The 13,952-nt window shown below is 29.8% G+C and overlaps 2 protein-coding genes across 2 annotated transcripts; one reads left to right on the top strand and one right to left on the bottom strand.

Annotated features, from left to right (window-relative positions):
• LOC104717254 lies at positions 595–3,100 on the bottom strand. The gene is made up of 5 exons (XM_010434801.2): positions 2,568–3,100; positions 1,588–2,040; positions 1,181–1,496; positions 960–1,085; positions 595–865 (listed from the first exon to the last, which is right to left on the bottom strand). Exons 1-5 carry the CDS (start codon positions 2,994–2,996, stop codon positions 852–854), a joined length of 1,338 nt encoding a protein of 445 aa, XP_010433103.1. The 5' UTR covers positions 2,997–3,100; the 3' UTR covers positions 595–851.
• LOC104748206 (putative F-box protein At4g09190) lies at positions 8,055–9,248 on the top strand. The gene has a single exon (XM_010469885.1). It carries the CDS (start codon positions 8,055–8,057, stop codon positions 9,246–9,248), a length of 1,194 nt encoding a protein of 397 aa, XP_010468187.1.

The raw sequence follows: 13,952 nt of genomic DNA, 5'->3' as shown, positions 1-13,952 counted from the left end.
CCCATAACGAGTAAATCAACTTTCAATATGTTGTTTCAGTTACTATTCTATCATTGATTTTCAATGCCACGACGGTGCATAGCATCACATGTCCTGATGTGATGGATACTTTGATGTCATGTATGACATATATTACCGGTTCAAGACTCTTATCCAACACTAGATTGTTCTAGCAGCTTGCGTACAATTTATCTTGGAATTCCAACAACACAAGATCGTCAAGTTTTCTGTGAGTGTTTGGAAAATGATGTTAAGTCGATGAAAGTTGATATCGAGAAACTTATCAGTGTACCTAAACTTTGTGGCGTTACTTTGCCTGTAACCTTTGGCCCAATGATTGATTGTCGCAGGTAAATCTTAATATTGAAAACGGTAATATTGATGTTGTACCTAGAAAACCTCAATTTTTAATAACATGTGATAAAAGATTTCCTTAAAACAAACTGTTAATTGTTAGAATATTTCTGTTAATTGTTAAAAACTATATGTGCAGTGTTAAGAAGAAGAAGAAATTGGAATAAGCATAGAGATTGAGGTTTAAGAAGAAGAAGACATTTTCACTTAAATGTATTTTCAAAATTTAGAATAATAAACCATATTCATACATTTACCTTACGATCGTCAATTTGACCAAACATATTATTAAACCTGTTTTTTTCACAATCAATAAACATGAGTTGAATACACATATACATATAACTGCAAAAATAAAATTATCAAACATTTCTATGCAGACATACATGGGACAAAAAACACCTGTTATATGGCAGCCTTAGTGACAAAAAGAACATCTCTGTTTCAAATTTGGTGGTGGTGTGTTATGAGAGAAAGCAAGAACACTCGTTTCGTTTTCATGTTATGTTCACTGCCAAAAACCAAAACACATGAAGAAAACGTTTTTGGTTATGTCTAAACATGATAAAAAGTCGATGAAATGAATATATGGATTTAGAGATTACAGATTGTCTTTTTGAGAAGCCATAGAAGAAGAGCAAGCTCGATGCTGAAGATCATACGCAACCATGTTTTATCCACCAAGAATCCGTAAACTGTGATCCCAGCTCTGTTGTTCTCTAGATAGGTCACTAAATATATATACAATAGAGAAATCACATCTTAGTTTAACGGTGGTAGAAAAGATTTGTTCCAATCATCAACTAATTCAAGATTTTTTCTTTACCTAGAGCTTGACGTTTCTGAGCACAAACGGCGCTGGCATAGATTGGATGTATCTCAATATCATCGTGATCTCCTTCTCCTTCTTCATCATCATCAGATGATTGAATAACATTACGACGCCGCGATAAAATCTGAGAATGTTGTACGGTCGTTGGACATTTAGGAGTCTCACCGTCGTCAAGAACATCAAATGAATCTAAAGAGGCGCACACGTTCCACTTTGTGGCGATGCTCGTAACAGATTGAGCTTTGTGAGTCATCTGTGTTGCACTTTTTAAGCATATGAATAGCCCTGACACCAAGCTTATGGAACATAACTGTACAAAGCAGAGACATTGATCAAGATAATGTTTTAGAAAGACAAGAACAAAGACGATCAAAGTGAAGATAATACGTAGTAAATCTTACCGCGAGCTCGCCAACTTCATAGATATTAAACGGAATACTAGCTCTAATGGTGGTAAGCAAAGCCATGAACTGAGTGGCAGTGACGAAGAACAATGACAAAACAATGAACCGCCTGAAACGGTGACTAACAACCTTCAGTTCACGCCTGATTTTGAGATGCTCAGCGAGTATGGAACTAAAATCAGTGATCTCAGAGGCGAAGCAGCGGGCGAATTCATCGAGGCGGAGGACTTGAAGGTGGCAGATGTTTTGGTAGAGGATACAAGCGATGATGAAGAGTGATGTACGGTAGAGCCAAGACGAGAGCTGAAGTGTACAGGCTAAAACATGGCTCAGCATTGGGTTAATGATGTAAGGTATTTGGTTGAAGCCTGAAGCATACCACCAGATACGATAGATAGCTTGTAGCGTTACCGATGGAAGGACGAAGATAGCTAGTAGCTTCATTGATCTCTGCAACAAGAAACAGAGCAGGGACACTTGTAAGATGCTAATAATATCCGGATTTCCAAACCGGTAACCATAATTAACCGAACCTAACCGCTATCCAAAGCCCGAACCAAGTTTTTGTATGGATTTTAAACACACAACCGAATTAAATTAACCGATAACCAAACCTATCCGAACCAAATTTTTGTTCGATTATATTCGGTAGCCTTGCTAATTAACCGAATTACTCGAAACCGACTACCCGAACCAAACCGAACCTTTCGGTCCAAAGTCCAAATTAAAGCTATAACCAAACCAATGTTTGATTCAAAATTAACGGAAATGTGGCCCAAAACCTCAAGTTCACTTTGGTTCAGAGTTAGAGATTCGAGCCTAAGATGCAGTGGGCGATAGTAAGGTCAACTTGACCGGGTCAAGACTTAGACATCCACTGAGCCAAAAGGGCTTACCAATCTAATCCCAAAATTAACGATTCTAATTATGAAATTAAATACTAATTACTATAATTAGCAGATAAGATTTAATTATACCTGGATCTCAGCTTCGTATCCGATCCTAACTTTATCGTTCACATCTTTAAGTTTATCGAAGAATAGGAACCTTCGAATACCATACTTCTTGGACCAATCCGAGAGACTAACGAACGAGATTCCGGCGAAGATCGATAACGAGAGCTGAACCAAACCGTCGTAAGGACGGCGGTGTTTGAAATCGCAGTCGGCGCAACGTAGCAAGAAGTGTGAGATCATTGGGACGATGACGGCGAGGAGGAAGAAGATGGACCATGAGAGCAGAGTTTTAACGCGATTTGATTGATCGAACCAGAGGAGGAGTCTCGGGAACGAGAATTTCGTGGCTGGTGATGATTCCGGTGGTTTTTGGAGGATCGGGTCGGGTCGGGTTGAGGAGTTGTGGGATTGATCAGATCGTTGCTGCTTTGATGATGATTCTTCCATCATCGGGTTTGAGACTTTGAGGGGTTGATTCGGGATTTTGAGATAGTTTTGCTGAGTTTTGGGACTTTGGAGGGGAAAGCTAAAATAAATAAGGCACTTTGTATTTTGTAAGCTTACGTGTGTACAATACAACAAAAATGCCACATATCGTCATGTGCCTCTTAGACTTAATTCAATTTAATATATTTAAATTTATTGTTGCATAGAGTGTTTGAATAACTATAGTGAAATTGAGTTTATATATTAAATTATGGTGATGATGGATTATTATATATGGAATGGAAATGCATATGTGGTGGGGAGATACAATTTAATTTTGGTATTATACTATTATCATCAAATAATTTTTCCAGAAAAAAGGAAAATATATCTTTAAATTCCGTTAATATTCAATACTATTACTAGTTAGTTTGTAAATTGTTTGGATGATTTGGATTTTGGACTGAACACATATGTACAACAAATGTGTTATATAGATTGGATATATAAACTCAGATGGGATCAACCACTAGATTAATTAAAGATATCGCAGCTATGTTTATATTTTAAAAATCGCATTATAATGATATTAGAATATTTGGATTTAATTTTGTTAATGTATCTCACGTTTGACCCTCTCCGCCATGTGTCCTTCAACCTTAGACATCAAATAGTTACAATACAACAAAAATGCCACATATCGTCGAAACTGGTTTATATAATGATTGATTGTGTCATATGATATATTTTTGAGGAATCTAACTTACTGTGTTGACATTTGAGTTTCATTATAGACAGACAAAACACGTCTCCACTTTTAAGTAAACTTCCACCAGCACATGGAATTATGGAATTGTGTTACGGTAGCTCTGATGACTTTTTAAATTAAAAGAATGTTGTATTTTTTTCCTTTTCTTTCATAGTTATGTTATCACCGGAATTTATGTCCGAACCCAGGTTTATTTATGTCCGAACCCAGGTTTCGAAGGGATAATAACCTATTTGTTACCACCACACCAAGACAATTATACACGTATTAAATTATAAATACGCGTATTTCTACTCTCATGACTATTTAATACGTGTATTTCCAAGTTGAATATAAATAGTTGTTAACATCCGTTAACGGGTGTAAGTCACAGGTAAGAATATATCAATAAAATGATGTATTTTTAGACCAATAATATTTAAATAAATATTTTTTTCTCCAATAAAAAGAGACAAATATTAAACTTCTAAATAAAAAAATAAATAGAGTATTTTTAAGTTTTTTCCCGTATAAAATTAATGCTTTTCAATAAACTGATTAAACTATTACTAGACTCGCTTATGAATCTCAATTATAAAGCCATCACCATCGGTGAACCCTTTAAAATTATGATCATACATCGATTTTATTAATATTTTAATACAATACTATTATCAATTTAATTAATTAATTTTGTTTTTAAGAGTTAGATAGATTATATAATGAACTTTTGGATTTGACTTTTGAATATAGTAATAAAGATGTCTTCTATTTAAAAGCAGTTTATATGAATTTGTAGGTATAATCAAGTGCAGACACAACAGTTGAGATTTATTGTAGTACCTTTTCGTAAAAAAATTGTTTTTAATTATTTTTTTTTAAAATGCAAACGGTTGTATCTGTTCATTGTAGAGTTGTCTCTTTTCACTATATTTTATTTATATTTTTTCATTACAAATTTTTGTTCTAATATATGTGTCTATTTAAATAGTCATGCTTTTGAACTCTCTTTATATTTGTCTCTTCATCACTAACTAACACGTTCGTTGAATTTTTTTTTTATTTTATGTTGAGTCTAGATAATTGAATATATTCTATAATCTAGCTAAAATTTTAGAAATGATTATAGCAATAGAGAAATTTTATAAAACTTAATATTGAATTTACAGTTGTGTCTATTTATCTTAACTTTCCGTAAAAAAAATTTAAATATTTAAAAATAATAATAACAATCTGAATAAATGAGAACAACAGTTGCAACTTTTCGTAGTGTTTTTTTGTAAAAAATTGGTTTTATGTGTTCTTTTTTAAAAAACTCAAACAGTTGTATCTGTTCATTGTATAGTTGTGTCTTTTGACTATATTTTATTTATATTTTTTCATCACAACTTTTCGTTCGAATAGGTGTGTTTATTTAAATAGTCATATCTTTTGAACTCTCTATATATTTATCTCTTCATCAATAACTAACAAATCATTGTTCGTTGAAACAAATTTTTCATTTTATGTTAAATCTAAATAATTTGAATATTAATATCTAATATTCAATGTTATTCTATCATCTAACTAAAATTTTAGAAATAATTATAGTTATTTAATAGAAAATTACATTACTCATTATAACCATTAGTTCAATATTCTCAGTAAGGATCATTTTGTCATAATGATTTTTTTTTTAATTGTACCTCTTTACCATAATTCTTCACAAAAAATATCTTATATTTATAATACTTTAAACAATATGTTTTGCAAAGTTGCATCTATTCTACATAATATTTTTGTTATAAGTTTTCATTTTTGATGATTGTTTTTTAGTAACAGTTTATGTACTCAAACTATTCTATTACACTAGGTTTTGAACCCATGCTACGTGTGGGTTTACTAGATATATTTTGATGAAAATTATATATGATTGATTACGATAAAAAATTAAATTAGTATTATCATTTTCATTGTCAAAATTTGTAGTAGTTTTCATTGTTACTTTTATCGTCTGGTTCTTCGTTATACTTTTTTCTTCTTCTTACTCGTCAACTTCTTCACATTCTTCCACTAAAAAACATTTTTTTTAGACTACCACACAACTTGTTAACACATCAAACTCCAAGAACAATATTATTTCTTTTCTTATAAAATTTGTGAAATTCATGAAGAGCAGCATAGTTAACACATGCATCCAATTATTGATAATTTTATCTATATACTTATTTTGTTTTAGATCCACATGTTTAGAATCTTCTCCAACCAAAATCCTTACTTGGTTTATAATATTTTAAAACCATAATAAAATATACTAATAATAATTTATTTAATATGAATCATATGATATATAGAAATATGAGTACACTATAAAAACATATTAATTATAAATAAATAATATCAATTATGTTATATCATCAAATAATATCAACTGTATCATATTCTCAAATAACCATAACCGTATATAACCTTAACCGCTTGAACCAGAACCGTATTTAAACGTAACCGTTTAACCGTTTATTAAACGGTTATAGTTAAGGCTAAAAAGTATTTTTAACCATAACCGATGGTTAATAAACTATAACCGTGACAACCGTAACTCTGGTCATGCCTATGTATAGCTAATAAAACATGTGTATTTGTTGTCCATCTTTCTTCTTTAAACTCCAAAACTTGACTCAAACATCAAATCAAGGTCTCGCGATGTCAATCCTTCTTTCTTAGACCCAAAAATAAAAAATTAATGAAAGAATATCAACTCATCTATAAAATCATACACAAAAATATGTTTTGTAGCTCATAAAAAATAAAAAGCACAAACGTAGATAAATAAGATAATTTATGTTTTACATCAATATTTATAGTATTTTAAACTTTTAAAAGGTTTCGAAATATAAAATTTGAACATTTTAAAAAGTTTCAATTTTTATAATATTTTAAACTATTAAAATTTAAAAATTATAATATTTAAAAACTTTTTAAAAGCTAAGGACTATTAAAAGTTTCTATATTTATAATATTTAAACTTTTAAGAATTTTAAAAATGATAATATTTTTTTGAAACTTTTTAAAGTTTTAATTTGATCAAATAAAAAACCGGATCAAACCGAATAATTTTTAAACTTGGATGCTTGATAAATCAAGCTTTCCTGCTCATTCGTTGTTAGAAGCATATTAATCTTATTTATACTGGTTCTGAACCATTGTCTAAAACTTTTCTACCTGATGTGGGATATTGTGCATAGTTCTTTTATTTCCATAGATTTAAAATTTTCTTTTTTTAAAAAATTTTTGGAAATTTAAAAAAATGTTAATGAATGACATGTCAAATCCTGATAGGTTGTTTTAAAAGAATTCTTAATATATAAAATTTTGGGAATTTTAAAAAATGTTAATAAGTGACATGTCTTATTACAATTGGAGGTTTTAAATCATAGGTGGACAGCTTTAGAAACTTATAGCTTCTACTTTTTATTAATATAGATTCAAATAATTTCATAATATATTTTTTCTAATTTTAATTTTAAACTATCTTTTTTCTAAAATACTTTCCCGCAACATCACAGGTCTGAGCTCTAGTTCTATTAGAGGAAAAGCCAGCCCATTAAGGCCCAAGTTGAGTAAAGTCCCAAGTCCCAACTCAACAAGGGTTTGACTGTTTGAGTGTGTGTCTCGTCGTTGCCGCAAGGAAAAGAACTAGTGCTAAAGTCCCACCTTTGGTCTTCTCCGTTGATCACCGTAGCCACCGCTTGTCACCATCGGAGCCATCGCTCATTATCGTTGTTTACCGGAGGCGATCTTTTGTCATCACTTGTTTGTTAGGTAAGGATACCTAACTTATTTATATCTTCTCCTTCTGAAAGATCGAGTTTTGATATGTTGGATTTTTTGGGATAAAAACTGGTTTTTCTTGTGATGAAGAAGTAAAAACAGTGGCAAATAAGGGTTTTTGGAGATTGATAAAAAATCACTTAGGTCTTAAGTTAATAAGTTGTTTGAGATAAAATTCCAGGCTCAAGTTGGGGGTTTTTGGAAGAGAATCTGGTCATTAATAAGAAATCTGGACCATATTTACGGTGTTTCTTGACAGAGAAGGTGTCAGGAAAGCCACCAGAACCGTCAAAATTGCCAGAAAAATGTTAATTCTAACAATCACGAAAATTGCTTATTATGCAAGAAATAACTGTGTGTGTCAAAAACAAAAACCCTAAAATATGTTTCTCTCTAAATCTTTGTTGAATATGAGTATAGGTTTTTAAAATTTTTAGTCAATTTGAAAAGTATATATTCAAGAGTCTCTCTAGCTATCTCACTAGATTTTATAATTGATCATAATTATGTAGTATTATCGTTTGATGCACTCATTGGAAACGGAAACTGTTGCAGAACAAGGTAAGGTTCGAAAAAGGTCAAACTGTGGAGCGATCAAAGATGAGAAAATCCAGAGAACAATACAGTCTTCAGAGCATATCCCCCTTGATTTAATCGTTGAGATATTCTCAAGACTGCCAGCTAAATCAATTGTGAGACTTAGCTCCGTTTCCAGGCTCTGGTCTTCAATAACCACCACTCCAGGTTTCATCAACTCGGTCGTGACACAGTATTTGTCATCACGGCATTGTGTTATGCTAATCTTCAGAAAAAACGACAAGCTGTTCTTTTTTGCGTCTCCGCTACACACTGGTCCTAAAGTGGAGAGTTTTCAATTTACAATCCCCAATAATGATAATATTCGACGCTACGAATCCGTCCACGGCTTGATTTACTTGGAAACTTCTAGACATGTCATGTTTATTAGAAACCCTATCATGAAAAGTTTCTTCACATTACCTAAACTTGATTGCAACCAAGGCAGTCCCCTAGCAGGATTTTTGGGTTATGATCCGATCAACGGTAGACACAAAGTACTATGCATTCTTATGGAAGAAAACAAGATTGGGATTTTTACATTGGGAGCTCAAGAATCATGGAGAATACTAACTAAAGGTTTCCCTAGTCATTACTATGTGACAGGTTTTGCGCGATGCATTGATGGAGTTATCTACTATGAAGGTTCTTTTGGTTGTCCTGTGAGCTCAGTGCGTGCGATAATGAGTTTTGATCTCAAATCCGAGACGTTCATTTTGATTAAACATCCCAAGAAATATGACAAAAATACATTTTGGGCATCTTTTGAGGGAAGATTAGCTTTGGTAAGTTCCACTCCCTCTGGAGTTGAATTATGGATTCTGGAGGATCGAAAGAATCATAACCAATGGATATATAAACATTTTCCTTCACCTCATGATTTCAACAAAGAAAAGTGGAAGTTGATGGGTGTTACTGAGACTGGTGAATTTATTTACACATCTTCTAGAGCTTCTAAGCTTACGATTTTGGATAGGGTTTTATATGAATGGTTTCGTATTATGTATGTTGATCCGAAGAGAAACAGTATGAGAGAAGTTATGTATGGAGGAATTATAGAAGACGATATTAGGCGACTTGATAAAGTTGGATATGATCGTATGAAAGACTTAACTGTTATATCATATCACATTGAGATTTGAGATTTTTTTCATCATGTGGTTGTAAGAGATTTTCTTCATTTTTCTTTTCTTACGTTATGCAAACTAGGTATTGAGCCTATCGCCGGGAACTCATTTTAATAAAATATTTATTATAAAATTTCTTTAATACATATTTATTAAATTATGTAATAATAAATTCCAAAAATACAACTCTTAAAAGTATTTTGAGAAATATTCTTAAAAATAAATTTATTTTTTACATATGATTAACAGAAATTTCATATTGACGTATCGTTCGCAATGAACTTTTAAGTCTATTTAATTAGTGGATTACCCTCTGACTAGAATATTTACAGATTTTGCCATTGATGTAAGAGAATTTGTTAAAAACGCCCCTTTTGATATACCCCTTTTCAAAAATACCCTCGTTTCTGGCCATTTTAATTTTTGCTCTCTTTTAATTTTTAATGACCATTTTACCCTTAGATGAAAATTATTTTATTCAATAAAAAGAAAAACAAAATTTTCCCACCAAAAAATTTCCGACATATTTTCCCGCCAAAAATTTTTCGAAAAAATTTTCCCGCCAAAAATTTTTTTTGTCAAAAAAATTTTGTTAAAAAATTTCGACAAAAAAGATTTCCCCCTAAAATTTTTCCCGCCAAAAAAAATTTACAAGGTTTTTAAAAGGTTTTATAAGGTTTCTACCTTATAAACACCTTGTAAAGACTTTTACAAGATTTTTTAAAGAGTTTTAAAAGGTTTTTTAAACAACATGTAAACGCTTTTACAAGATTTTTAAAAGGTTTTTAAAAGGTTTTTAAAAGGTTTTCAAATAGTTTTTAAAAAGATTTTTAAAAGGTTTTTAAACACCTTGTAAACGCTTTTACAATGATTTTAAAAACCTTGTAAAAGTTTTTATAAGATTTTTAAAAGTTTTTTAAACACCTTGTAAATGATTTTAAAAGCGTTTATAAGGTGTTTAAAAACCTTTTAAAAGCATTTACAAGCTGTTTAAAAGCATTTACAAGCTGTTTAAAAGCATTTACAAGCTGTTTAAAAGCATTTACAAGCTGTTTAAAAGCATTTACAAGCTGTTTAAAAGCATTTACAAGGTTTTTAAAAGCGTTTACAATATTTTTAAAATGTATAAATTTCAATATTTTTGGCGGGAAAAATTTTCGATTTTGGCGGGAAAATTTTTTTTTTGGCGGGAAAAAATAATATTTTTGGGAAAAATTTTCGATTTTGGTGGGAAAAAAAAATTCGGCGGGAAATTTTTTTGGCGGGAAAATATTTTCGATTTTGATGACTGTACATTCTTGCTGTCACTCAAAAAGAGTAATTTGGTCATTTTGTATATAAAGAGGGGTAGTTTTAAAAATGGTCAACATGAAGGGGTATTTTTAAAAAGGGGTATGGAAAAAGGGGCATTTTTGAGAATGCCCCTTGATGTAACTTACACATATCTAACTCAATTATTTTGAGAAAAAATACAATTAAAACATGCAAATGAGGGATACAAATATTTACGATTAAATAAATAATGATAAGTGCTATAAACATATGATAGGTAGTTGCATTTTTAAAATAATTTTTAATGTAATTAAATCCCCATATTTTATTTAATTCTTTTTCTATTTTAATATTATATAATTATTTGTTGCCTACAATTATACATTTGAAGATAAGTAGATTCTTATATTTATTCCCACATAGTTATATAGTTAAACATAATTATATCTGTAAATGCTTATATGTTGACATATGACATCACCATATAGAGTGTTAATTTGAAAGAAATGTAAAATTATTTATTTGGTAATTTTGAACTCTTATGTTTTTTTAATAGATTTATTAGATTTATCAGTTTATAAATCTAAATGACTTCATTAAAAATTTGAAACTTTATTTTTACATTAAAAACTGAATCCAATATTAAATGTACTTAGTACTTATTTTTCTCCGTACAAGTTGTTGGTTATGTATCTAGTTTTTTGTAAAGGTAAAACAATTATGAGTGAAAAAATACAAACAGATTTATAGTCTAAATGACTTCATTAAAAATTTAAAACTTTATTTTTAAGAAAAATCCATAAACCTTTAGTTAAATCAATAATCCTTACAAAAAATTCATTTTTATAATAATATATATTTAGTAATTTTTACAAATACTTGCAAATGGTTGATTACTAAAAACTTGGAACAGTTGAAATATTAATATAAATAAATGAAAACAATGTTTTCTAAGTAACTTACACACAAATAGGATTGCAATTACATGATTAGTAAATGAAAGTAGCGTTTATCCGAGTGATGTGATCTTAAATTTTAAATTTACCAAATGTTTCAATGCTTCAATAAAACGGTTAGGATAATTTCTTTTAATATGTTTTAATAAATATAAATAATTTATGAAGAATTATACTCAGTTAAAAATGTGAACATTTGAATAGACACAACTATTCGGAAAAGTTACAACTTTTCGTAAGAGACACAACTTTACAGTCAACTTACATGTACAATTTTTCAAAAGAACGCAACAATATAATTTTTTTGTCAAAAAAAAATTAATTTTATTTATGAAAGTCATAATGAAAAGACGCAATTTTTCTTCGCATTTATTCAGATTACTATTATCATATGTTAAAAAGAAAGTTTAAATATTTCCCAAAAGAAGAACAAATATATATAATCCTAAAGACATGTACATTTGAACAAAAAGGAAAGTTTGAAATTGTTACAAAAGAAGAACAAATTATATAGATTACTAAAAGTATGAATTCATATTTGAATAGACAGAATTGGTAAAGATATGAACATTTGAATAGATACAACTGTTTGTAAAAACACAACTGTTTGTAAAAGACACAATTTTACATTCAACAGACGCAACTTTCTAAAGAGACGCAACCGTATAATTTTTTTGTCAAAACAAAAAATTTAATAATTTTTTTTAATAAAAAATCACGATGAAAAGATGCAACAGTTCTTCGTATTTATTCATATTGCTAATTATATACACAAATCACAACTGTTTGTAAGAGATACAACTCTACATTCAACATATGCATCTTTCTAGAGAGACGCAACCATATAATATTTTTGTTAGAAGAATAATTAAATAATATTTTTTTAATAGAAAGTCATGATGAAAAGATGCAACTGAATTTTTTTAATGAAAAGTCACCATTTTTTTTAATAAAAAGTCACAATGAAAAGACTCAATTGTTCTTTGCATTTATTCATATTGCTAATATTATATACAAAAATTACAATTGTTAGTAAGAGACACAACTCTACATTCAACATATGCAACTTTCTAAAGAGTCGCAACCATTTATTTTTTTGTCAAAAAAATAATTAAAATTAAATAATATTTTTTTAATGAAAAGATGCATTTCAATTTTTTTTAATGAAAAGTCACAACTTTTTAATAAAAAGTCATGATGAAAAGACGCAACTGTTCTTTGCATTTATTCATATTGCTAATATTATATACAAAAATCTTCGCATTTATTCATATTGCTAATATTTTTTTTTCCTTCCGATTACTTTATTAGAAACTTGAATCACAATCATTTTTTACAGCATGAAGTAAGAAAAATGGACAGAATGGGTATAAAGAAAACATTTGAGAGCTGGTTATTGCTTGTTTTGCAAGTAAATCTGCACAAACATTTTGTTCTCGAGGACGCCATGTAAACTGAATGGAAGTGAATCATGTTCGCCATTGCCTTATGGTCTCGATGTAGTGCATTAATCTCCTTCATATTGCTAATATTATATACAAAAGTCACAACTGTTTGTAAGAGACACAACTCTACATTCAACAGATGCAACTTTCTAAAAAGATGGAACCATATATTTTTTTCTGTCAATATTTTTTAATGAAAGCTACGATGAAAAGATGCAACTAAATTTTTTTTAATGAAAAGATACGACTGTTCTTTGCATTTATTCAGATTGCTATTATTATATTTTTCTTTTTAATATATCTCTGGCTCATTAAATCTCATTGAAGGGATTTTTTCATGATTTAATAATTTTTTTGAAATTCGTGGTAGTGAAGTATCTGACTTTGAAGAAAAAGAATATCACTGCAAATTTTAGCTTAGTCTTCTATATTAGTTTTTCTATCTTGCATAAAATATATTGGCCAACATCTAACGTTCTTGAATAAAATATACATCTTAATTATGCCGAAGAACTCGAGAAAATATATATTTTTAATAATTAAGAAAATATATTTTGTTATGATTTAATAAGTTCCTTAAAAGAAAAGTCCCAACATGTTTTTATTGTGGTTTGTGGATAATGCATAAACTACTACTACTTGAGTAAAAAAAAAAAAGCATAAACTACTACTACTACTACTACTAAGTAACGCTCATGTACCTCATGAGCAGAAATCAAGAACCTATTTTTCATGATATAAATATGTATCCGCATGATCAAGAAAATTTCATAAAGGAAGTGAACGTGTGTGGTGTGAATGTGTTGGGAGAGAAGAGACATGGTAAGGGGAATTGGAAAAAAAAAAGCTTAGACGCCTTTGAACAACCAAGCTGCTTGTTTCACTTATTTCGATTGACTCAATTAAGCTTCAAGCCTCCAGAATTATTAACAAATTTTGATAAGAGAATCATCATCTCTATCGAGTTATATATACGTTTATCGAAATTCTAACTACTTCGGTGTATATGACCAAAGAGCATGGAAATTCCTATATTGACCCTCCCA

The sequence above is a fragment of the Camelina sativa genome, chromosome 2 (genome assembly GCF_000633955.1).
Source record: "Camelina sativa cultivar DH55 chromosome 2, Cs, whole genome shotgun sequence".
NCBI lineage: Eukaryota > Viridiplantae > Streptophyta > Magnoliopsida > Brassicales > Brassicaceae > Camelina > Camelina sativa.
This window is presented reverse-complemented; position numbering and strand designations above follow the sequence as displayed.

Coding starts and splice junctions, on each gene's coding strand:
- LOC104717254 (XM_010434801.2), bottom strand. CDS start 2,996: ATGATGGAAGAATCATCATCAAAGCAGCAACGATCTGATCAATCCCAC. Junction 2,041..2,567: donor GATACGAAGCTGAGATCCAG/GTATAATTAAAT, acceptor TTCTTGTTGCAG/AGATCAATGAAGCTACTAGC. Junction 1,086..1,180: donor TCAGAAACGTCAAGCTCTAG/GTAAAGAAAAAA, acceptor ATATATATTTAG/TGACCTATCTAGAGAACAAC.
- LOC104748206 (XM_010469885.1), top strand. CDS start 8,055: ATGCACTCATTGGAAACGGAAACTGTTGCAGAACAAGGTAAGGTTCGA.